General features: G+C 41.1%; 1 protein-coding gene across 7 annotated transcripts in view; it reads left to right on the top strand.

Moving 5' to 3' along the window:
* Uimc1 (ubiquitin interaction motif containing 1) overlaps nt 1-23,419 on the top strand; it is a 78,239-nt gene extending 54,820 nt beyond the window's left edge. For all 7 annotated transcript variants that reach the window (XM_031358155.1, XM_031358153.1, XM_031358156.1 and 4 more), the window contains 6 exons: nt 1,993-2,143; nt 12,198-12,276; nt 16,494-16,671; nt 21,283-21,346; nt 22,337-22,379; nt 22,975-23,419. In XM_031358155.1, the coding sequence (XP_031214015.1) occupies nt 1,993-2,143; nt 12,198-12,276; nt 16,494-16,671; nt 21,283-21,346; nt 22,337-22,379; nt 22,975-23,173 (714 nt within the window). In that variant the 3' untranslated portion in view covers nt 23,174-23,419. The remainder of the gene's footprint in view (nt 1-1,992; nt 2,144-12,197; nt 12,277-16,493; nt 16,672-21,282; nt 21,347-22,336; nt 22,380-22,974) is intronic.
* Nucleotides 23,420-24,702: the final 1,283 nt, after the last annotated feature.

Genomic DNA, 24,702 nt, shown 5'->3' with positions numbered 1-24,702 from the left:
AAAATTCAGTTTTCTGACATAGTGACATAATATTGTCATCTATAAATATAGTAGGTGGAATTCATGCTCTCCTGGGATGTGCCCTGAGAGTCATATATTGGACACACCTACAAGGGATTATAATTCTGTGTCTTGAGTACTACTTTTGATATCTCATTGTGTGGTATTTCACTTACTTATTTTATCTATTTGGGTGTGTGTGTGTGTGTGTGTGTGTGTGTGTGTAAGTTAGAAGACAATTTCCAGGAGATAGGTTTGTTCTGGTTTTTTTGGTTTTTGTTTTTTTGCAGGAGATAAGTTTTTCTTCCATCCATGTAGATTCTAGGGCTTGAACTCCAGTCAGCAGAGTGGGTGTTAAATATCCTTACCTTCTGAGCCATCTTGCCTGGATGGTATTTTAAAACAAAAGAAACAGCTCTTAGAGACCAAATCTGATCAGTTGCATAGTCTTAATAAAAGTGCTTTGCTCATGCCTTTTGCCTTGTAATTCCTTTCTGGTAGTTAATATTTAAATAGACCTTTTCAGTGGTATTGAGGAAAATGTCTTTATTTTTAAGATAAGATTTCAGAAACGTTCTGAGTTTTGTATAACGTTGTTAGAAGTCATTTCAATCACGGTGAGACAATAATAGAAAGACTCTTTTCTTAAATACATTAATAGTTATGGGTACATTCACTGTATTTTATAGAACAGCAGATGAGTACAAAGCAGTCTAGTGTTTTGTGAGCACTCGTGACATTCCTTTTATACCACACTTTTGTGCTTAGTGAACTTTAGAATGCCAAGTAGCTTCTCACTAACCTTCAGTAACCCAAGACTGCTTGCAGATTTAGGGTGTATGCATTCCTCTCTGCTCAAATAGCTTGGCATGCACATGATAGTATTTCCTTGTAAGATCTTTGAGCAGTAGAACCTAAATTTGTAAGAAACGTTGTGACTACCTTGGAATGTCATGTAGAACTTTCAGACCCACTTTAATTTCCTGACTTCCTACAGAACAATTGGTTTGGACCAGCAAAATGGCTCAGCAGGTTAAAGTGCTTGCTGTACAAGCTTGATGATGTGTGTTTGATTCCTGAAACCCATATTAAAGGCTGCATGATACACATGCATAGTCCCAGTACTCCTATGGCAAGGAGGGGGTGGAGACAGTAGAACTGAAGCTTGAGAGCTGGCTAGTTCCATGTCACCTGACACAAGTGACAGTCATTGAGAGGAGGAAACCTCAATTAAGAAAATACCTCCAGAAGACTGAGCTGTAGGCAAGCCTATGAGGTATTTTCTTAATTAGCAATAGATAGGGGAGGGTCCAGCTCATTGTGGGCGGTTCCAACCCTGAGCTGTTGATCCTGGGTTCTGTAAGAAAGCAGGCTGAGCAAGTCATGAGAACAAGCCAGTAAGCAGACCCCTCCATGGGCTCTGCGTCAGCTCCTGCCTCCAGGCCCCTGTCCTGTTTGAGTTCCTGCCTTGACTGTCTTTGATGATGAACTTTGATAAGGAATTATAAGTGAAATAACCCTCTTCTCCCCAAGTTGCTTTTGGTCATGGTGTTTCATCATAGCAATAGACAGCCAGCCACCCTGGAATACAACATGTGGCAGAAACAAGAGAGACCTTGCCTCCACAAGGGAAGAGGAGAGAGTCAACTCCCAGACTTTCACATGTCTACACATATGGCATGGACAAACAACAAATAAACCCACTAATATCCTAAATAAACAAAAGTTGAAAACCATCTATGCAAGGTACTAGCAACCATAGGAGCAAGAGAGAAAACTTAAGTGGCTTCGGGAAAACTGATGGTCTTAACTAGTTGACTTCTTTAGATCTTTAAATACTTCAGTCTTTGCTTTCAACCCTTGGTTTTTGAATCTGGTAAAAATTGATAGGTGTTGTTTCTTGGAAAGTAAATGAAATGTGTCTTGTTCTCTGTGGGTAAAGACGTAAATGAAAGCTGTCACTTACAGCTGCTGTTTGCCTGTGCTCTTTAGGTTGCTAATAGGGGAGATGGTAAGAAAGAAACTCCTCCTGCAGTGTCATCTAGTGCCCGGGTACCCTGCCCACTGTGTAACCAAGCCTTTCCTCCCACGAAGATTGAGCAGCATGCCATGTACTGCAATGGTCTGGTGGAGCAGGAGACAGGTAAAACTCACCAGGATAGCTTTTTTTTTTGTTTTGTTTTGAGATAGTGTTTTGCAAAGTAGCTTTGGCTGGCCTGGAACTTGTTCTGTAGACCAGGCTGGCCTGGAACTCATTCTGTAGACCAGGCTGGCCTGGAACTCAGAGAACCTCTGCCTCTGCGTCCTGATGCTGGGGTTAAAGGCGTGCGCCACCATTCCCAGCTGACAGCATAACTCCTAACTTTTTTGCATGATACTTTTATAATCCCAAATAATACAGTGCAGGAGCTCCTTCCTCAAAGTTGCTATTATTTATATCTAGTTAATTTTCTAGTACATTTGTGGTCCTTGTCCTTAGTAGGTGTATTACCGAGTACCAAGTTCCTCATGAGAAGATAAAGAGAAAAAGCCTTTTCTTTAATATTCCATTTGCTGTTTACTGTGAATAGCTGCAAAGGCAATACAATGCAGCCAACCTTTTCTTTTGACTTACATGGGTAAATATTGGGATTCTTAAGGAACTTGAAGCTTAAGTTCTAGAGTGGTCCGTTTTTTATTTAAAATAAATCTCTTGGTGGATTATTTCAACAGACATTCTATTTAGAGACAGCTATTAAAAATATCCCTCATTTATATATTTTTTTTTAAGGTTTATTTATTTTATGTATATGAGTACACTGTAGCTGCACAGATGGTTGTGAGCCTTCATATGGTTTTGGGGAATTGAATTTTAGGACCTCTGCTCGCTCTGGTTAATCCTGCTCTCTCCAGTCGGCCCCGCTCACTCAGATCAAATCCACTCACTCAATCCCTGCTTGCTCTGGCCCAAAGATTTATTTATTATACATAAGTACACTGTAGCTGTCTTCAGATGCACCAGAAGAGGGCGTCAGATCTCATAAAGGGTGGTTGTGAGACACCATGTGGTTGCTGGGATCTGAACTCAGGACCTTTGGAAGAGCAGTCGGTGCTTACCCACTGAGCCCTCTCGCCAGCCCTCGCTTATATTTCTGTCCTATGTGTATCTGCTGAGTTACACTGAAATTAATGTGTTACCTTTCTAAGATTATACAGTATGAGATGTTGGCCAAGAAAATATTTTTGTTAATCATACCCCTTGATATAACGTCTGGATTCTGCCTGTCCAGCTATAGTTTTTGTTTTGTTTTGTTTTGTTTGAGACAGGGTTTCTCTGTGTAGCCCTGGCTGTCCTGGAACTCACTCTGGAGACCAGGCTGGCCTCAAACTCAGAAATCCACCTGCCTCTGCCTCCCAAGTGCTGGGATTAAAGGCGTGCACTGCCACCACCGCCCAGCTCCCATCTATAGTTTTAACGTCTAGCAAAATAGTGTCAACATAGCTAGCTCTCCCTGAGCTAACATATAAATGACACGTAAGCCTTAAGTAATTGGAAGTGTTGCAAACTTCTTTGTGCTACTTGGTTTTTATAACTTAGATGAATTTAAATTTGAAGTTGTAGATGTGTGGAGTGTTTCATACATTAAAATGATCAGAAAGGACCCCTCGGTTCAGCTACAGTGGTAATCCATGACTTGTCAGTCTAGCCATCCATGACCCCAAGGTTCAGAAGTGCCCTTCCCAAAGACACCTGGAGCAGACTAGTACTCTGCTGGATTTCTTTGCTTACCACCCATGTCTTAACTGTCAGATCCCAGGGCAGGTAAAATGACCGGTGGGTAAGGGCATCTGCTACCCAGCCTGATAATGCCGGGGATATTTTTGTGTATTGTGTATTCACATGCTCATTTCTGTACCCTTAGATCTGGTTGCAGTCTGGACCTTGGTATTGCCATTATTATGAAGCATCTGACTCAGTTTTCTGTAAACATTGTTCTCCATCATCTTCTTATTGGTTAAATAAAGAGCTGAATAGCCAATAGCTGGGCAGGACAGGAAAAGACAGGACTTCTGGGCCCAGAGAGGGAGAGGGAAGGAAGGAAAGAGGCAGAGGGACAGAGAGACATAGACACAGGGTAAGACTCAGGTGGCAGGTAACAGGCTATATGGCTGGGAAGGAGGGCATGCCGGCATAGTCAGGTTGTATCAGAATAAGCTCAGATACTTCAGAGTCTGCCTAGCTATTGCACCTCAAGCTTATACTTAGTCTCCATGTCGTTATTCAGCGCAAGGGCAGGCGTAGGAAGCAGTCGTCTTACATGATAACCTATATCTGATCCCTGAATCCCACATATGTAGGGGCTAGAAGAGGGCATGGGGCTCACATTTTCTCAGCTAGATGAGACTTTAGCAAGCTCCACTGACCCTCCTGTCTCACTCTAAGCAGAGATGGGCTTACAGGCATATGTGGGATGACCAACTTCTTACATGTGTACTATGTACTGGTCTTCATGATTGTGCAATGAACACTTTTAATCACCAAGCCATCTCCAGGCCCTGGAACACTTAAAGAAATTGCCAGGCAGTGGTGGCACATGCCTTTAATCCCAGCACTTGGGAGGCAGAGGCAGGCGGATTTCTGAGTTCAGGGGCCAGCCTGGTCTACAGAGTGAGTTCCAGGACAGCCAGTGCTACGCAGAGAAACCCTGTCTTGAAAAACAAAATCAACCAACCAAACAAACAAAAACAAAAGAAATTGTTGGCAAGCCTATTATGTGGGTTACTGGAGAAATTTTAAAACAAGGTTTCTGCTACCAGGGGTTTGTGGTCTTACTGGGAAAGTAAATTTTTACTCAGGAAAGTAATTACAGTTGGTTAGAGTAAATGTCCCTGCAGAAATGAGTACAATGGGAGAAAGGAGGGCAGTGAATCGGGATCATGTCCTAGAGACACTGGGGTCTTTTTCTTTTTCTTTCTTTTTTTTTTTTTTTTTTTTTTTTTTTTTTTTTTTTTTTTTTTTTTTTTTGGTTTTTCGAGACAAGGTTTCTCTGTGTAGCCCTGGCTGTCCTGGAACTCACTCTGTAGACCAGGCTGGCCTGGAACTCAGAAATCCGCCTGCCTCTGCCTTCCAAGTGCTGGGATTAAAGGCGTGCGCCACCACTGCCCGGCTGACACTGGGGTCTTAGTCTTGACCATGAAAGCTGCCATTTTAGGCCTTGTAGATTTTGGAGCAGGGAATTCTCACTGGAGCCATCCCATCATCTGCTTACTCTTGTCTTGGGAATTATTTGGGGATCTAGGTAGGCCTGGCAAGTTAGGGATTATGTGAAACTTTAGTGTTTGTGGCCTTAAGTTGGTTCTCAGCAAATCTGATCTCTTAGTTCCTGCCACCTTGCCTGTGTACACAGCATCCTTGTTAGAGGCAGAAATTAGTGATGTTTCTCGTTCCTCTCAACATAATTTCTAAATCTTGGATAGCAGGATTTTCTTACCAGAGAGGGAAAGTTTCCCATCTCGAGAATGGGAATAAGCCACAAAACGTAGCCTGAGACCATTGATGTAAATCCTGAGGAGTAGAGTAAGAGAGTTCTTGCCTCTCAGTTAAATGCCCAGGTCTCTCCCTCCCTTCTGTGTCTCCCTGAAGCCCATCCTAGACATGCTTGGTTTGGCTGTGTAACAGGAATAGTAATTAGCATCATTTACATGAAATGTCTGCCATTTATGCCTAGTTACCGTGCAGCACAATAACAATTATGCATGTCATTAAAGATGTGTCTGATTAACTTTGCTGTAAGTTTTATTTGATTACAATACTACATTGTGGTTAAGCTAGATTGTGTGCTCAGTTTATTCAATAGCATGGCTATCTGATCAGAACTATAAAAAAGTAGAATGTTCTTTAAAAGGATTGTTTGTGAGGGATAAGATTCACTACATTGTTCTAGACTAGGACAAGACCGAACTGCCTTTGTTATTTATTTCCTGGAAAACATATTGGAGATCATTTTATGTAAACACTTAGGCAAAATAAAGCTTCCTTCTTACTCAGTAAATATGTATTAATACTTACTATATATCAGATATATTGAATTAATATACAAGTTACTATTGTGGAGTGTACATTCTGGTGGTGCAAAGTAAATCACAGAACAGGTAAGGAAGTAGCATGTCAAATGGTGATACCTTTTTAAAATTGATTTTGTGTGGGTGTGCATGTGCACATGTGTGTTCATATGTATGAAGGCCGTAGGTCAACCTTAGCTGTTATTTCTTGGAGCCATCCACTTTGTTTTTTGAAACAAGGTCTCTCAATAGGACCTGGGGCTTAATAGTTAAGACTAGCCTGGCTAGCCAGTGAACTCCAGGAATCCTCCAGTCTCTCCTTCCTAAGGCTAGGATTACAAGCAGACACCATCATGCTTGTGTGGCAGATAATTGCCTAAACTGTTTATCTACCCTGGTGATAAGTATTTTAGGGGAAAAAAGTACAAAGCACAAGAAGGAAATAGAGAGTAACCATGTAACAATTTAAAATAATTGTCAGAAAGGTCCCATTTAAGATAGTGACATTTGGGGCTGGAGAGACAGCTCAGCAGTTAGGAGCACTTGCTGTGCATGCAGAGGGCCTGTGTTTGATTCCCAGCACCCAGATGGTGGCTTATAAATATAACTCCAATTCCAGGGGATTCAACACTGTCTTTTACCTCTGAAGTCACATGTGTATGTTCAGGCAAACATTCATTTACATAAAAAATAATAATAATAAAAGAAGGTGGCATTTGAATAGAGACCTAAAGGAAATGAGGGAATTTTAAGGTGAGAAAGTGTACTAGTTAGGGTTCTCTAGAGTAACAGAACTTACAGAATGAATCTCTCTCTCCCTCTTTCTCTCTCTCTCTCTCTCTCTCTCTCTCTCTCTCCCTCTTTCTCTCTCTCTCTTTCTCTCTCTCTTTCTCTCTCCTCCCCTTCCCCTCTCCCCTCTCCCCTCTCTTTATATATATGTGTGTGTGTGTATACATATACACACACATTGAATAAACTGAGCACACAAACTGTGAATGTAAAGTCTAAGAATCCAGTAGTCGTTCAGTATGCAAGACAGAATGTCCCAGCTGGTCTTCAGTGTATGCTAGAATCCTGAAGAAAAAGGCTCTAATGCCATTGAAGTAATAGGTGTGCTAGCAAGACCAGGGCAAGCAAGCAGAGAGCATACACTTCCTTATATGCCCTTAAATAGAGTTGCAGGAGAGGGTGTGTCCCAGATTAAAGGTGTATCTTTTTGCCTTAAGATCTGGATCAAAGTCCTAAGTCTTCCTACCTCAAAGATCTGTACTACAAGTGGACTCACCACTTCACACTAAGTTAAAAAGTCAGGTGTGCTCTCCATTTCTGGATTGTAGTCCATTCCAGATGTACTTAACAGAAAATAGTAGCCATCACAGGAAGAGAAATTGTTACCGTGCTAGCTGGTTTTATGTCAACTTGACAAAAGTTAGAGTAATTTGGGAAGAGGTTACCTTAGTTGAGAAAATGTCCCTACCAGATTGGCCTTCGAGCAAGTTGGTAATGCATTTTCTTGATTGATGATTGATGTGGGAGGGCCCAGCTTACTGTGGGCAGTACCACTTGGCTGGTGATGCTATAAGAAAGCAGGCTGAGCAAGCCATAAAGAGTAATCCAGTAAGCTGCACTCCTCCATGGCCTCTGCACCAGCTCCTGTCTCCAGATTCCTGCCCTGACTTCCTTCGGTAATATGGAACTGTAAGCTGAAATAAACTCTTTCCCCCCAAGTTGCTTTAGGTCTTATCACAATAACAGAAGCCCTAACTACGGCAGTTAGAGATAGAGAGGGAGAAAGGGAGCTTCAAACCCCTCACATGTGAACAGGGTTAAGGATAGCTGGAGTAGAGCAATTGAGAGAGATATGCAGAGACTAGAGAAAGATTGAGCAGGAGCAGGTGGATCACAGAGCTCTAGAGATACACAGAGACTAGAGAAAGATTGAGCAGGGGCAGGTGGATCACAGAGCTCTAAAGATACAGAGACTAGAGAAAGATTGAGCAGGGGCAGGTGGATCACAGAGCTCTAGAGATACACTGAGACTAGAGAAAGATTGAGCAGGGGCAGGTGGATCACAGCGCTCTAGACTCTAGAAAGGTCTTTGACTTTTCCTCCTGAGAGTAATCACTGGAAAGACTTGAGCAGAGAATGTATGTTTAAGCAGAAGATGGCAGTTTTAAGAAAAGCGTCACTCAAGTTGCTGCTGGATAATATAGATTATTAGAATGGGAGACCAGGGTAGAGCTGGGATAATCGAGTTAGCATTTTGTTTTGGGCAGTATGATAGAGTAGGCTTCGGAGCTAGGCATATGGGGATTTAATTTTTATCAGTAATATTTGCTAGTTGAGTAATATTTACCTCTTTTGGAATCAGGCTCCTCGTCTATAAAATTAGTCCAACAATCAGGGTCACGAGAATCTGAGGCACTCTGTGTGGGTAGATATATAAAGCATTATGACAAGGTATTTAATAAATTATGAACTACTACTTCCTGTACTTCTGGGGTCTGTGTTCTTAATAAGTAGATAAGCTGTCAGTTGGGTACCAGTGAGGGGAAGATGGACATCAGGGCCTAAGAGTCAAAACAGTAAAACTAAGTTAAACTAGGAGTAGTGGCCCATGCCTTTAATCCCAACACTTGGGAGGCAGAAGCAAGTGGATCTCTGAGTTCAAGGCCAGCCTGGTCTACATAGAGAGTTCCAGGATAACCAGGGCTGGGCAGAGACCCTCTGTCTTAAAAACAAAAACAAAAGTAAATTGGTAAGAGATACATAGTAGTAGAGTTTAGAAAGCTACATGCATTAACTGTGTTTACTTTTTGCCAAGGTAGATGGTTATAGTGTAGAGTCATACATGATATATTTCTCAAGTTAGACAAAGTTGGGCCATTTTCTGACTTATATACCTATTAGTGACTGATCTGAGTGTAATTTGTGAAGCTCTCCAGTCATCTTTTTTGTATTAGTGTGGAGTTTGTAGTATTCAGGATTCTTAGATTAGCTATCTTGCTATCAGTACTTATTTTAAAGTGTTAACAGTTGTGAAATGGGATAGGTTTAATAGAAAATGTGGATTTAGGAGACAGGGTGGTGTCGGGAGATACACAAATTAGGAATAGGCTCTGGTCTCATGGAAATCATGGTTTAGCTGGATAGATAAGAAGTGTGCATAAATAGCTGTGATGCCATGCTAAAACCACTCAGGGAGCTATACAAAGAGGATCTGCTGTTGTTTCAGAGGAAAACATTATTGGAAATTTAAAGGAAATGGGCACTAATATAAGATAACATAAATCACTGAGAGGTGTAACCCCAGATAGGACACAACAACAGACCCAGACAACAGAAATGATCCCACTCAAGTCTACTTTGGTGAAGAGTGAGCTTTGAGGGTTACTTCATAGGTGCATGGGTGACTCTTAGGCATTTGTATCACAGAACATTCCACCATCAAGTGGATGAGCACTCACAGAACCTGCATCCCTAGAGCTCTCTAGCCAACCTGTCAGCAGTTTCACCTTGGTTACTGTTTATCAAACCTCTGGGAGGGCCTTGTAAGTCTTACACATTTCTGAGTCTTTCAAATATGTTTCATGGATGATGTTGTAAATCTCATATTGAATTAAGGTACGAGGCACACACTGTCTGCTTACCTTTTTATGACTAAGTGCTGCTTGGCAGTGGTGGTATGTGCCTGTAATCCCAGTACTCAGGAGGCAGAGGCAGGTGGATCTCTGTGAGTTGGAGGCCAGCCAGGTCTACAGATTAGTGCTAGCTAGGACAGTCAAGGCTATGAAGAGAAACCTTGTCTTGAAGAACAAAAACAAACAAATAAAATCTAATTGTTCTGGATTTTCAAATACAAATAGATGGAATGGTGTGTTTTCAAGGTGTAAACTTTTTAGGGTGATAATATTGATAAGAATATATTCTTTGAAAAGATTTATTTATTTTGTATATGTGAGTACACTGTAGCTGTCTTCAGACACACCAGAAGAGGGCACCAGATCCCTTTACAGATGGTTGTGAGCCTCCATGTGGTTGCTGGGATTTGAATTTAGAACCTCTGGAAGAGCAGTCAGTGCTCTTAACCTCTGAGCCATCTCTCCAGCCCAAGAATATTTTTATATGAATACTTTTGTGTCTTTATGAGGAAAGACATTGAGCAAGCTAGGCACAGAGGTAACTGTGTGCATATTGTATGTTAAAGTTAAGGGATGAACTTTTAAATGCACCTCTTAAGAGAGAAACTGGGAGTATAGAGCAGTGGTAGAGTATTTGCTTTGCATTCATAGGCAAGCTCATCTCTAAACTTGAACTTACTACGGCCTGAGAAGGGGCAGGGGTTCTTTAGATTGCAGAACTGGCTTTGGAGTCTATCTGACTTTAAATCATGTTCTAGAGGGGTAATTTACAAACTTCAGTCTGCTACGCTGTTAAAATGGACCCAATGATGTCTGGTTTCTGAGGGTTGTAAGGACTTACATTTAGGAACTATCAACATAATTATAAGTGTTTTGAGTTAGAAGTTATTAATGAAATAAAAGCATCTACTTATTAAATAAGAATCTTCTGGTGAGAAAAATCACTTTGTGATTGAAGCTCACAGCGAGAGAAGGCAGCCTCAACACAAATGTCTGCATGCAGTCATCTTAGAGACCTCTTTCTGGGTGATTTAGAAGACCTTTACGTACACTTTACCAGGCTATATGTGGTTTTAATCAATTTAATTTTATGTGTAAGTAGTATGTGTGCATGTTTGAATGGGGGCAGGGGAGGCATGAGCATACTACCACACACGGAGATGAATGGAGCTAGTGGACATCAGTTCTCTCCTTCCACAGTGTGGGTCCTTTGGCAGATTCTGGGGGTCTAACTCAGATCAGAAACTCAGATCAAAGGCAAGCCCTTTTATCCACTAAGTGAGAGAGCCATTTCTTCTCCCTTCTTTTTTTTGGGGGGGTGTTTTTTGTTTTTCGTTTGTTTCCTTTTTTTTTTTTTTTAATTTACTTCATTTGCCCCCCTCAGATTTATTTATTTATTATGTATACAGCAGTCTCCTGCATGTATGCTTGAAGACCAGAAGAGGGCACTCATTAAAGATGGTTATGAGCCACCATGGTTGCTGGGAATTGAACTCAGGACCTCTGAAGAGCAGCCAGTGCTCTTAACCTCTGAGCCATTTCTCCAGCCCTGTTTTTCATCCCTCCCTCCTTCCCTCTCTTCCTCCCACCCTCCCTTCCTCCCACCCTTCCCCTTCCCCTGCTGCTCCCCCTCCCCCTCTCTCTGAGGTAGAATCTCTCAATGAGACCTAGAGCTTGCTCTATCACTGAGACAACAGAGCCTGCCACCATATCCTACTTTTTACACAGGGATCAAACTCAGGTCCTTAGGCTTGTGTGGCGAGTACTTAACTGCACCCTAGTAGATGTTCATGTATGCAATAGCTGGTATGATCCAGATTATACACACTAAAGATTCAAGTAATTCACACGATAGGTCGTTTCATGAACCAGTAACTTTTTAAAGATTCGCTGTGGTGTGTTAAGTGTAAGGAAGGCACGCTTTGAAGAGAAATGTTTACTTTTTGTTTGCCAAAGACTAGAAAACACTTGATTAAATAACCTACAAGATCATTAAGAGGGATTATGATTTTAAAAGCAGATATCTTTTGATGTGAGACAAATATTTATGTCACCTGTACTGAAGCCAGTAGAAGCTGGAGGTGGTCCTAGTGTTGTTGAGGAGACCAGCTGTGCTTACTGTTCTAATCTTTCTCACTTAGAAAGTGGAACACCGAAAAATTTTGTAAGGATTGGGCCGTATGCAAGAACTCACCTATAGCATTTCATACGGCCCTCCACTGGGTATGTGTTACAGCAGACACGAGTTTGGTAGCGGATGGATATGTCCTGATTGACTGGTGTGTAGGTAGAACATGGAAGCCTTCCCTGGCATGGACTCGGCTTCTATTCTCATGGATATGTTAGGAGCAGCAGTCTTGGTCACTTGTGCTATTTCCAGTATTAGAAAGCTTGTGGTTTCCTAGTTAGTGGATTCCTTCCCAACAGAATGGTTTAACTGCTTCTTCTTAATGAATTTTGTCTTTTATATCCTGAGTCTATTGCCAGCTAACTTTTTTTTTTTAAATGGGGAAGTGTTGACTCGGAGACAAAGAGAGGCCAAGAAAAAAAGTGACGGTAGGACAGCTGCGCAGCCGGCCCTGGATACCAACAGGTAAGTGGGCACACTGTGTTCACCTGATCTGACACGCCAGTACTAGTGCCTGTCCCCCTGTATTTCTCTGGTTGCCCATCCTACCATCATTGTTTGAAAGCCTGAATTTCTTTTTCTTATAATTTCAATGTACATCACTCATCTGTTCCTTTTCAGTACGTTAAAAATGAGCCTGCTTCTGAATTGTTCTGTTTTCTTTGAATTTATAAATTGCTATTTGGTGCTTTGGGGAAGCAGTGAGCATTTTGTAGTGTTGTAATATAGAAGTGGAGTTACAGGATGTTGAGCAGTGTAGACGACTTCCTTGGGATGTGGCTTGTAGCTTGACTAAGAGCACTCTGAGGAAGAGGTCAGGTGTGGATGTGGCCTCCTGAAAGCAAAGCCATTTCCTACAGTACATTAGAATAGGGAGTTGCCAGGCAGAAATTTTTGTTCCCAGTTTTTTTTTTCTTCATTAAAACTTTATTTTCATTAAAATATAATTACACAATTTCCCCCTCTCCTTCTTCTTCCTAATCCCTCCCATGTCTCTTTCTCATTCCTTCTCAAAATTATGTCTTTTCTTTGATTATTATAGTTATGTGTGCATGCATATGTGTGCATACACGCGCACAAATACAACCTGCTGAGTATGTTTAGTGTTACTTGTATATATGATTTCTGGACTGACCACTGGTATTGGATGCCCAGCTCTCTAGCTGGGGGACTCATTTTCAGTGGTCATTACTTGGGTTGAAGTTCTTTGTCTAGGGGTATAGGGCCTGTGACATTTTCCTCTTTCCACGTAAACATGTGTGTTGGTGGTTTCATATTGTGATACATGGTACACCTATGGGTATAGCTTTTAGGAGACGCATTCTCACAGCAGACTTCTTTCTTCTGTCTCTTAAAATGTTTGTTCTTCCTCTACCATGCTATTTCTTGAACCTTAGCTAACTAAGTTCAGGAGTTTTAGTGTAGTAGGTTTGGGCTCCCACAATCTGTTGTTCTCTGTATTTTGAATAGTTGTGATTTTCTGTAATGATCTCCATTTTAAAAAATAATGTATGAAAAATTTAAGCTTGTACATATTAATAGAGTTCCATATAATGTTTGATTCATGTATACATTGTGTAATGTTTAAATCAGTTTAAACATCTATTCTTCATTTCTTCGTGGTTAAAAACATTAAGAACCCCTTCTTCTGGCTAGTTAAGAGGTAATCACCAGCTGTGTACTAGTGAGCCAGACTTCCCTACTACTATCTAGCCGTAACTTAGTACCAGCTAGCAGCTTCCTCTTGTTCTTGCTTCTCTATGAGCGTAGGCTAGTATAGACCTTCCTCTTGGACTGGATCCCTCACATTGCTGCAATTTTTATTAATATCTCTGTGTTCTTGGACAAGCTGTTAAGGTGGAGACACTTGTTTTCATCATCTGATAAGATGTGTGTGAGATAGCACTGACAGGAGTTGTATACTGAGCACCTGATACCATGCGTCACTCATCGCTATAGGTGCTCCACTTACTTTAGACCAGTGGAGTGACATGGTTTGTCTTCTCTCTTCTCCCTCCCATCCCATCAAATACTGGGAATTGAATCCCAGACCTTGTATGTGCTAAGCAGGCAGTTAACCTCCAAACTATGCCCTCAGCCTCTTCTTATTTTTTTTCTTTCATTTTTCTTAAATGAAGGTAAATTATATGTAACTAAGTCATAGTAGCCAATAGTAACAAAGTCAAACTTGTCCTGAGTTTAAATGTTCAGGTTTTTCTATATTGCTGCTGCCACTCATTTTCAGGTTAGTCCAGAGGTTTTAGAGCATGGATTTTAAATCATGACTAGGTTCAAACATACTTTATTAATCAAAATTGGAACTGTTAGCGTCAGTGCAGTTTTTTTTTTTTTTTTTTTTTTTTTTTGCTGATGAAAAATGTTTATTTTGTAGTATTAAACTTCATGCTTCAGGATTTGAGGAACTTTTAGAAAGTCTCTTTCTCCCCCACCCCTCCAGCCCCCTCCCCCTCCCAATTGCCTAATGCATTGTATGTGGAGATTAGCAGACAGCTAGGGGTTGATTTTTCTCTTCTACAATATAGGTTCCAGGGATTGAACTCAGGTCATCAGGCTTGGTGACATGCACTTTTTACCCCATTGAGCCAGCTCACTGACTCCAGTATTTCTGCATTCTGCTGATTTATAGAGCATTTTCTTTCAAAAAGATTGTCACGGTCCTTGAAGTGGTGGTCGTTGATTGGTAGGAGGTCAAGTAGATAAATAAAGCAGAATTGTAGTCTAGTCTAACTTTTGAGGTGTTAGTTGTATAGTATGTGCTGTGGTGTCCTAATGATGAACTCGGGCAATTTCTGCTGACCGGTGCTGGCCACAGGTATCACAGTTCTCAGTGCTGAGTTTCTTAATTTGCTGAGTACAAATCTCAGACATAATGGTCTCACTGAATTCAGAAGCTGCATACTGACTTCAGAACAGCAGAGCACCAAACAGTGACCATGACCTTGTTGGGTACAAGTGTGGCTTTGGGAGGTTCTTTGGAATTTCTTCGTATAGCCACTGAACTGGTCATCGCTAGTGGTCATGGACAATTGACTGTTGCATGTCACAGTCGTTTGGCAACTTCTTGAGTCAAATAAGAGAATCAGCTTCAGTAAGTGCTTTCTGGTCCTCATTGCCAGCTTTCTGTGGCCAGCCCCTAAGCTCTTTCAAGGCCCTTGTCTTTGCAGAGTGTCCTGAAGCACCATGATGCCTCATGCTCGTTATCAGCGTCTGTGGATGTTGGCCATTGCCTCAGCTGTCTTACCACCTATATTGCCAAATAAGAACACTCCTCAAATTTGCTTTTGTTTCACATCATTTCTGTATTATAAAGTAAATATAAACAACAAATATATTATTAGTAAAAAAACATAATGTGCCGGGCAGTGGTGGCGCACGCCTTTAATCCCAGCGCTTGGGAGACAAGAGGCAGGCAGATTTCTGAGTTCGAGGCCAGCCTGGTCTACAGAGTGAGTTCCAGGACAGCCAAGGCTACACAGAGAAACCCTGTCTTGAAAAGCAAAACAAAACAAAAAAACATAATGTGAAAAATGTGTATTAAAGTGATGTACAGCATAAGCTCATTTATTTAAGAATGTATTGCAGTGTCAAATGACAAATTTCAACAGTGTAGAAAACAAAATTACTTTTGTACTAATTTAATAGTGAGAATTAATAATGCTGTTTGCATTAGTTGATGAATTTTGAAGATGCACTTATCTAACTCTCCTTATAAGGTAGAGTTTTCCTTGCATTCTTGCAGGCAGTTGAGTAGTTTGAGATGTTATTTCTGCTATTTTATTGTCCTTTAGAGAGAATCTTCCACAGAGCTAATTTCTTGCCATAGTTACTGAGTAGTAATAGAAAAGGAAGTTTAAGATAACATGTTTCAGAAAGTTTAAGATGAACTTATCAGCTGTGAGTTCTGATATTAATTAGTTGTAAGGACCTTGGGGAGAATAATTCTTTCCTAATGGGGCTGAAGAATTAATTTAGAAATTATGTTGAAAGGTACTGACTACAGAGAAAGTAGTTAATAAGCATTCTTCACCAACTCCCACAGTTCTGGTTTCATTGATACATCAAGAACATACTTTTTTCTTTCTCCAAATGATTTTGTTATAAAGAGATGAAAATAAGTATGTAATATGCAGGAGCTTCTGGCAGAGCTGCATGCTTTAGTAACTTCCTAGTTGATGTATCAGGTCATAGTGGTAAGGAAGTCAGCACATAGAGAGACTTGACTTACTAAGCAAACAAATTCATCCACGACGGTAAACTGTCATTATTGATTTCATGCTTTCAGTGCTCCCTTTTCTGTCAAAATTTTAACTTCTTTTTGAAAAAATGATTACACTTAATTTCAGAAGAGTCTGACAGACTGTTATGTCTGAGGAGCAATCAGCATTGTTTGAGATGTTAGAAGAGCTGATTTCATTACCATCCCACTGCTGCAACAGCAGGGTACAAAGAAACAGCCAGGGAAAACTGCTAATCACTTAGTCCTTATGATTGGCACAGGGTTAGTTTTATTGGTGATCCCACTGAGTGAATCTGCTTGGTTGACAAGTCTCCTCTGTAGACATTTTTGAGATGTAAAAAGACAATCTGAATATTGCAAGAACCTAGAGGCAAAAGCAAATCTTAAAATTGCCTCTTCCCTCTCCCCTCTTCTGACCACCCAGGAAGGAGAAGTGTTATCTGTGTAAGTCCCTGGTTCCTCTTGGGGAGTATGAGTGCCATGTGGAGGCCTGTCTCCAGCTTGCCAAGGTTGACAGGGAAGATGGGACTGAAGGAATGAGGAGGCCAAGAGTGTGTGCACCTGTGGAGGGGAAACAACAGCAGCGGCTGAGGAAGTCAAATGTATGTATGTATGTAGCTCTGTTCTCTTCTGGCCTGCCTTCCTCCTCTCCCTCTCTCCTCTCTTCTTTCCTATTTATCTTGTTTATGTTTGTAAAGGTGGTGTGGGTGTGGGGGTTTTTTTGTTTTGTTTTTGTTTTTGTTTTTGTTTTTTTTGGTTTTTCGAGACAGGGTTTCTCTGTAGCCCCGGCTGTCCTGGAACTCACTCTGTAGACCAGGCTGGCCTCAAACTCAGAAATCCGCCTTCCTCTGCCTCCCAAGTGCTGGGATCAAAGGCATGCGCCACCACCGGCTGTGGGTGTATATTTTTAGACAGGGTCTCACACTGGACTTGGGGCTTTTGTAGATTAAGGATACTGCCTGAAACTCCTCCTCTCAGATCCAAGACTATATCAGTTATTAATTGCTATTCTCTTTGCAGTACATACAAAGTTTTCTACTCTTATAAAATCATAATATACAAGATAATTAGTATATCTTTTGGGTTGTATTCTGCAAGAATGTTTGATTTTAAAAATTGCTATTTGAGTTGCTGATGTGAGCTGTCTAAAAAGTTAGTGAATTTTGGCTTGGGATTGAGACAGAAATTTCCAGCAATTTCTAAAGTGGCCCTAAACAAATACCTGCCAATTTGTAATGTCTGTTTATATGAAGCAGTGTTCTCAGCTCTGATGATAATAAAATCAAAGTGTCAGTCAGCTCTGAGAAGGATGCTCTGCTGTTCGCACTGTCAAATATTCAGGTAGAATATAATTCTTATGTAACAATAAGCAGGTATGGGCTGGAGGTTTGGCTTCAAAGGTAGGATGATTGCCTAGGATGAATGAAGACTTGGGACCAAATAAGTGGTGACACACACTTATAATTCTAGCACTTGGGAGGTAGAGGCAGGAGGATCGGAAGTTCAGAGTCATTCCCAGCTATATAACAAGTTCAAGGTCAGCTGGGGTTACAGGAGAACCTCTCTCAAAAACCAAAGCAATAAAAACTAAATCACACAACAAACATATCTATTTCATTATTATGCACATTTACTTTTATGTTTAGTAAATGGTAAAATTATATATATTTCAAAGAGTTGTTTTAAAATAATTTTTATTATGATTTTTCTATCAATAAATGTTTGATATGTTTTATTGATTTTTATATACCCAAGGTCAGGTAAAGGTTTCTCAGTGAGAAGGGGCCCCATGTGGAGTGAGAAGCCCTTCAGGATAGGGTAAATCTCTGGGTTTGTTGTAGACTTCTGAAGCATTACTGTTAGCTGTAATCCCACCACTAATAAGGGTTACAAGTTTGAGGCCATCCTGGCCTATATAGGCAATTCTAAACCCCACCTCCACCTCTATTACCTGCTCCTCAACCCGACAAAAACATTATTATTAATGTTTGTATCATATAGATGGTCACTTAACCATTATATTATTATTAAACATTTAGTATTTTCCCAGTCCTTCTATATTTAAAGACTGTTTAAAACAGTCTATGGGCAGTGGTGGTGCACGCCTTTAATCCAGCACTTGGGAGGCAGAGGTAGGCGGATTTCTGAGTTCAAGGCCAGCCTGGTCTACAAAGTGAGTTCCAGGATAGCCAAGGCTACACAGAGAAACCCTTGTCTCGAAAAAACCAAAAAAAACCCAAAAAAAACCAAAAAACCCAAAAAAGCAGTCTAAAGCCTATAAATTCCTGTAACCCCACCACTCAGGAGTGGTGAGAATTTAAGGGCCAGTCCTGGGTGCACAGAGAGTTTTAGACCATGATCTATGTAGTATACCCTATCTTAAAAACAGAAACTACAACAATAACCTCAATAAAACAATAAAAACAGAACAGAATAACAATAATTTAAAAACTTGGGAGGGGTACTATTACTCTTGAACTACCAGTTATTTCCTGAAGTATAAGTGAACATTTCAACATTTTTGAGGTATTACATTTAATTGCTTTTCAGAAAGTATAGGGAATCCATGTCCCCACTTCTAGAAACATTTGTGAAAATAACTGAATCCCTTCTGATTCTAGGTTTTAGAAACTACAAGCCATGGCTCCTGATCTGTGGGAAATGGATCAAAGTGTTTTCTGGGCCTTGTGATGAGAGATGAGGAAGAGCGAGTCTTGGTTTACTGACCCAGATAAAGCAGCAACAGTGTATTCAAGAGCAATTAGCATACTAACCACTTACACAGAGGGCAGAGACCAAACTTCTCCACCATGCCAGAAGGAAGTTACATTTCTATGAACCAGATATTTTACATTTTATTTTATGCATATGGGTGTTTTGTTTGAATGTATGTCTCCGTACCACTTGTGTGCCCAGTGCCACAGAGGTCAGGAGAGAGTGTTGAGTTCCCTAGAACCGGGCTACAGAAGGTGTGAGGGTAGGAAATCAAACCTCTGGAACAGAAGCAAGTGCTCTTAATCATTTGAGAATCAAAGGCCCCTGAATGAGGTGATTTTAGAGTCGAATTTTATAGGTGAGTACTTACTTACACCAAAGAGCCAATTTATTTATCTTTTAAGAAATTCTTGTTGGGCAGTGGTGGTGCACGCCTTTAATCCCAGCACTTGGGAGGCAGAGGCAGGTGGATTTCTGAGTTCGAGGCCAGCCTGGTCTACAGAGTGAGTTCCAGGACAGCCAGGGCTATACAGAGAAACCCTGTCTCGAAAAACCAAAAAAAAAAAAAAAAAATCTTCTATTTAATTTTTTTGTTTTATGTGTATGATTATTGTGCACACATGTATGTCTTTCTGTGTACCACATGTGTACTTAGTGTTCATGGATTTTGAAAGAGGACATCAGATCTCCTGAAACTGGAGTTACAGTCAATTGTGAGTCACAGTGTGGGTGCTGGGAATTGAATCTGGGTCTGTGGAAGAGTAGCCAGTGCCCTACATTAAGCCACCAGTTTATTTATCTTGACGTTGCTGCCTGTAGAAGTGGCCTTGAAATTGATCTTTTTGTTTTTGTTTTTTTTAAAAAAAAAATCTTAACATAGAGTAGAAGCTATTCTGCTTTCTTTTTTTTTTTTAAACATTTTCTTTTGTTAATTTTAGTTGTGTGTGTGTGTCTGTGTGAGGGTGCCATGGACTGGGGTTTCTTTGTTTGTTTGCCCTTGTTCTGAGAGGTGATAAAAGTTCTGGCCAGGTGTGCAAGGGATTCGGCGATGACAGACAGACACGACACAAGAAGTGTGGGATCTGAATATATTTCTCAAAAATGGCATGAGGCTTTTATAGTCATTGCAAAAGAGAGATGAAAAATCTGGCAGCTCAGTAGTCGAGGTACATCTGAGGCCACCTGAAACACACTGAGTCTAAAACAGCAGCCATCTCCTCTGGACTGGTTCAGTACCCTTGGGCTCCGAGTATGCTCGGGCCCCATGGGCCCGGCCAGAGTCCCAGGGGCTGCGGGTGTGCCAGCCAGGAGGGCAGAGGCTCTAATCTAGAATCTCGAATGCTCAATGCTGCACACTGTCTCACACACACACTCGGCTCAAGGTCCCGCCCATCCTTAGTAAAATACCCACTATGCTGATCTTCTGGGCTAGTAGAGACTGTCTCTTTCTTGCTAATTCCTAGAAGTGGTTCAGTTGTAATACCTGACTGAGAATGGGGATTCTACTTGACCTTGCCCTGGGATAAGTCTCCCATTCTGTAAGCTTCAATGCCTACCCACTATGCTAAAGGCAGTTAGTTTGGATGGGTAACGTTCTTTACGAAATTCCAAGCCAGGGTTTGGCTAAGATGTTGGAACATTGGTAAAGGTCAGAGAGCAATGTCCAGTTTTGTCTGGCAATTAATAAATCATATCTTGGTGGGCACCTAGCACGTGAGTTCGCAAGGACATATCTGGGCTACCTCTGAGTTAGGGGATGCCACGACTGACTGAAGACCCAGGGGGCACAAACTCCCTTCGAAGTCATAATGCCTCTTGTCCGTGAACAGACTTTTACCCCGATATACTGTAGACCTACTGGGGTAGACGAGCTGGCACGGCCTGAGGGTATGTGTACATCAATGCAGTGCCCTAGGAGGTCAGAGCCTAGAGGCCTGAGATCCCCTGGAACTGGAATTGCAGACAGTTGTGAGCCACTATGTGGGTGTTGGAAGTTGATCTTCAAGTTCTCTGGAGGAGCAGCGTATCCTTCAGCACTGAGCCATCCCTCTAGCCCAGAGGCTCTTCTTTAATGTAATTTGTAAACTGGTTTGATTTGATGCTGAAACCATCCTTGAGTTTCTCTTTTCCCATTTCTCTTTTTCCCTTCCTTCTTTCTTTCCTTTCTTATAGGGTCTCCCTGTGTAGCCCTGGCTGGCCTGGAACTTCCTATGTAGGCCAGGCTGTCCTTGAACTCAGAGCTCTACCTCCTTCTGCATGCTGAATACTGTGCTTACAGGTATGCACCACTACACCTGGAAAGTTGTTCCAGATATGGTGCTTTATTCTCATTATAGTTTGCTGTTTTTCTCATCTACTCTCATTTATTATAAAGCAAAAGACTAAGCTAGTCCCAGCTGTGCCTCCACATTCTTCTGGGAACCTTGATCTGGGATAAGTCAGTTGTATTTTAAATCTTTCCATGAAGTAATCCTCGTGTCTGTTTTTCTCTATCACAGGAAAAAGGCCATAGTGAAGGCCGACTCCTCAGTCTCTTGGAGCAGTCTGAGCATAGGACCACAGGTGAAGACTCCAAGACCAGTTTTCAGGGTTTCTGTCTAGGCTGTCCAGTGAAGACGGCAGCGGTTGGCCTTCGGCTGAGTGTTGGGGATATCTCAGGGAGGCTTTGGAGCCAATCAGCCAGCCCTTGAGATTTAACCTAGGTCGTCTCTTTTCAAGGAGAGATGGAGAGATACCCTGTCTTACTTTTCATGTGTTTAATGTAATCCTTTATAAAATCTAGAGTCAGGACTGCCTGTTAATCTGGGGAATGGTTCCAAAATTGCTAAAAGTAACACATGCCAGAAAGCAGCTCTTCTAAAGGAACAGTCATGGGAAATCAGACATGTGGATGTGACTCCATCTTCTGAATGTTTGTAAATCATTATATGTTACCTTTAGCTCAGTGTCCCAATTTACATTCCTAAGTAATTCCTAAGTAATTGTAGGAAGTAATTCTATATTTAGAATTTTAAAATTCCTCTTTGTGTGCCTCGAGTCTTTAGTGAATATTAGAGTAGATTCGCAAGGAGCATTAGTAGTTGTAACTTTAGAGATTGCAAGAATTGTGTCTAGTAAACATATTCCCTGGCTTTGATGGGTGTAAGGTGCTGTTGCTCCTATTGTTCCTATTAGTTGCTATTGTTAAAATTTAACAAATGCAAATGGAACAGTAACTTTTTGCTTACGGTCTAGTTATTATATTTCATTACCACCAAACAAATCTGTTTTGCCTCTTGATGACTTGTAAAAAGATCCATGTCCTGCTGCTTCTAGATCACCAGGTTGTAAATCTCTCAGGTGGCAGATTTCTCCTGGAAGCCCTATTGCCTGATTCTAGATCTGATGTTGATTTAGTCAGAAATGATTCCTTCATAAGTGTTCACCTGCAGCTGAGCCTGTGGATGCTAATGCTCACATTCCATTGGCTGAGGATTGGAGATCTGAGCTTCTTGAGTAGACCTGATGAAAGGCACCAGACTGCTAATGTTAGTACTTTTATTATCTCTCCAGGTGTAGAGAAAAAACCCAAGTCTTCAGAAGCAAGAACCTTCAGGTAAGTTGAGATATACACGGAAGTATAGCTGTCATGGCTCTGCTAAGTGTGAACCTGCTGATGGACTCTTTGTGTAGAATGATAGTCAAACTACTACAATAGAAATCACTGTGGAAATAATGTAATTCTTTAATTGAATGCTCCTGCTATATCTGGACTATGAATTGGTTGGATAGCTGTATTGATGTTTTAAGTAGAGCTATATGTTACTTCTTTCTCTTCTCCCTTTCATCCAAACCCAAATTCTAGCAGATGTTGGGCAGTTTGGAAATTTGGATCTGACTCTACAGTCTTCCCATGTCTCCATGTTCCATGAGTTTACTCAGTAGCCTCATCTGTAAGAGCAGAATGGTAGTACTTATGGCTAGAGCCTTAACAGAAATTATTTGTACTAATATAATTTTAAGTCCCCACTATGTATATAATAGCACATACTTGGTGCTTAGCAGGTTAATATTGAACTTAATCCTAGTACACATGAGGCAGATTGATTGATCTCTGAATTCATGACCAGCTGGGTCTACATAGTGAGAACTGAATTAATTAATTAATTAATTTATTTATTTATTTATTTATTTTTTTCCTTTCTGTCCAGGATGCCCTCACCAGAGGTGGAAGAGGGTGGCTGCAGCAGAGAGATGCAGAGTTCCCTCTCACAGCTCAACTTAAATGAGTCTCCCATCAAGTCTTTTGTTCCTGTCTCAGAAGCTACAAATTGCTTAGTGGACTTTAAAGACCAATTTGCTTTCCGGTCACGAACCAAATCAGGCAGAGGAAGGAGGAGAAAATCTTGAATTTCTTGAGACTGGAGGTTGACCAGCACTCGTATGGTTGAATTGGTCGTGTTCATTAATTAGAGTGGTCTCTAGTTTGTTGTCTGGGTCTCTAGTCTGACGTTGTTTTCACTACCAGAACCCATTCAGCATCCTCGTTTATGTTTTATAAGATCTATTCAGACAACTGTGAATAGTATTGTTTGAATTTGCTTATAGTTAAAATTTAAATATATTTATCTTTGTATGAAATCTTATTTTAATAGATGGAAGTGTTTCTTTTCATTTCTGTTGTAAGCTTTGGCGTGGGGATATTTCAGTTGAAGAGATAGTTTTCCACTCATGAGCTATGTGTTCCTGAATGAATTTCATTGCTAATCTTTGACATACTACTCACATTGTTTAAATTACACTGCACACCTCTGAACAGTGACTGGACCTGGCATCACTTTGGCTGTGCCCAGTGTATTTAATCCCACTACTGACTGTTGTCCCTTTCATTCAGTGACCTGCTCCCCCAGTTAAGACGTCTCAGCTAGGCCCTATGACCTTGACCTGTGACCTATGACCTTGTACAAGTGTGACTTTCTGTTCTTTCCCGGAGTGTTTTTAGTATTAGTGTCTGCATTTTTTTTCTTCAAAATAGCTTTACCAGTGGGAGTACCAGGCACAGTTATCTGTTTGAACCACAGTTGTCCGTTTAGCTGCCAGAGGCCGAATGGCAGCAGTGCTAGAGCAGTGCACAGACTCTGCAGTGCACCGTACAGTGTCTGCTCCGGTGCAGGGCAGAGATACGGGCCATCCTTAGTGCTCAGGTGATGCCAGATGGAGAGACTCAAACCGAATAGTAGTTACCCAAGGAGAGGGCAGTCAAACAAGGCTACAGACGAGCCAGCTTGGCCCCAGCTGATAGACAGCTCAATGAAGCAGACTGTAAGAGGTAGGTGTTGACCAGTGCAGGATCTTAGACCAGGATAAGTTAACATATAACTCAGACGCCTAACTTTTGATTTGTCATCTCTAAAGCTGTCTTTTATTTTTAAAATGAAAATGAGATGTGTAACACACTGGGCAGTTCAGAGAGCTGGATTGGAAGACCCTGTGCAGACATTGAGGGACTTATAGTCAAATTGGAAAGGATCTGTCTCCACTCAGGCAATACCTTTTTCTTGGATGATGTTGCCACTGACCAGTATCCCACATAGAGTATTTCTTAATTTTTGATCAATCATTATAGTCCAGCCAATATATTATCATTTGATTCTCATAGAAACTTGTTATAACCAACCTTCAGATGAGGAAACAGATCAAGAAGAACAAGTAAGAGCCCGCTATGTCCGTGGCAGTGCGGCCAGGGTTTGTACTCCTCATTTCTAAGGAAAACATTGACTTCTGACATCAGTACTTCGTGGTTTTCCTTCTAAGGGAAAGTGTACCAGATATATCCCATCAGGGTAATTCACTCACATCTCTCATTAGGGGCTCTTAGGAGGGAGATCTCTATAAATGGTATAGTTCGCATTTCTGTATATGAGGTCAAGGGAAAGAGC

The sequence above is a fragment of the Mastomys coucha genome, unplaced genomic scaffold, assembly GCF_008632895.1.
Source record: "Mastomys coucha isolate ucsf_1 unplaced genomic scaffold, UCSF_Mcou_1 pScaffold7, whole genome shotgun sequence".
Taxonomy (NCBI): Eukaryota; Metazoa; Chordata; class Mammalia; order Rodentia; family Muridae; genus Mastomys; species Mastomys coucha.
Note: the sequence above shows the minus strand (reverse complement) of the source record. Positions and strands in the feature narration are given on the sequence as shown.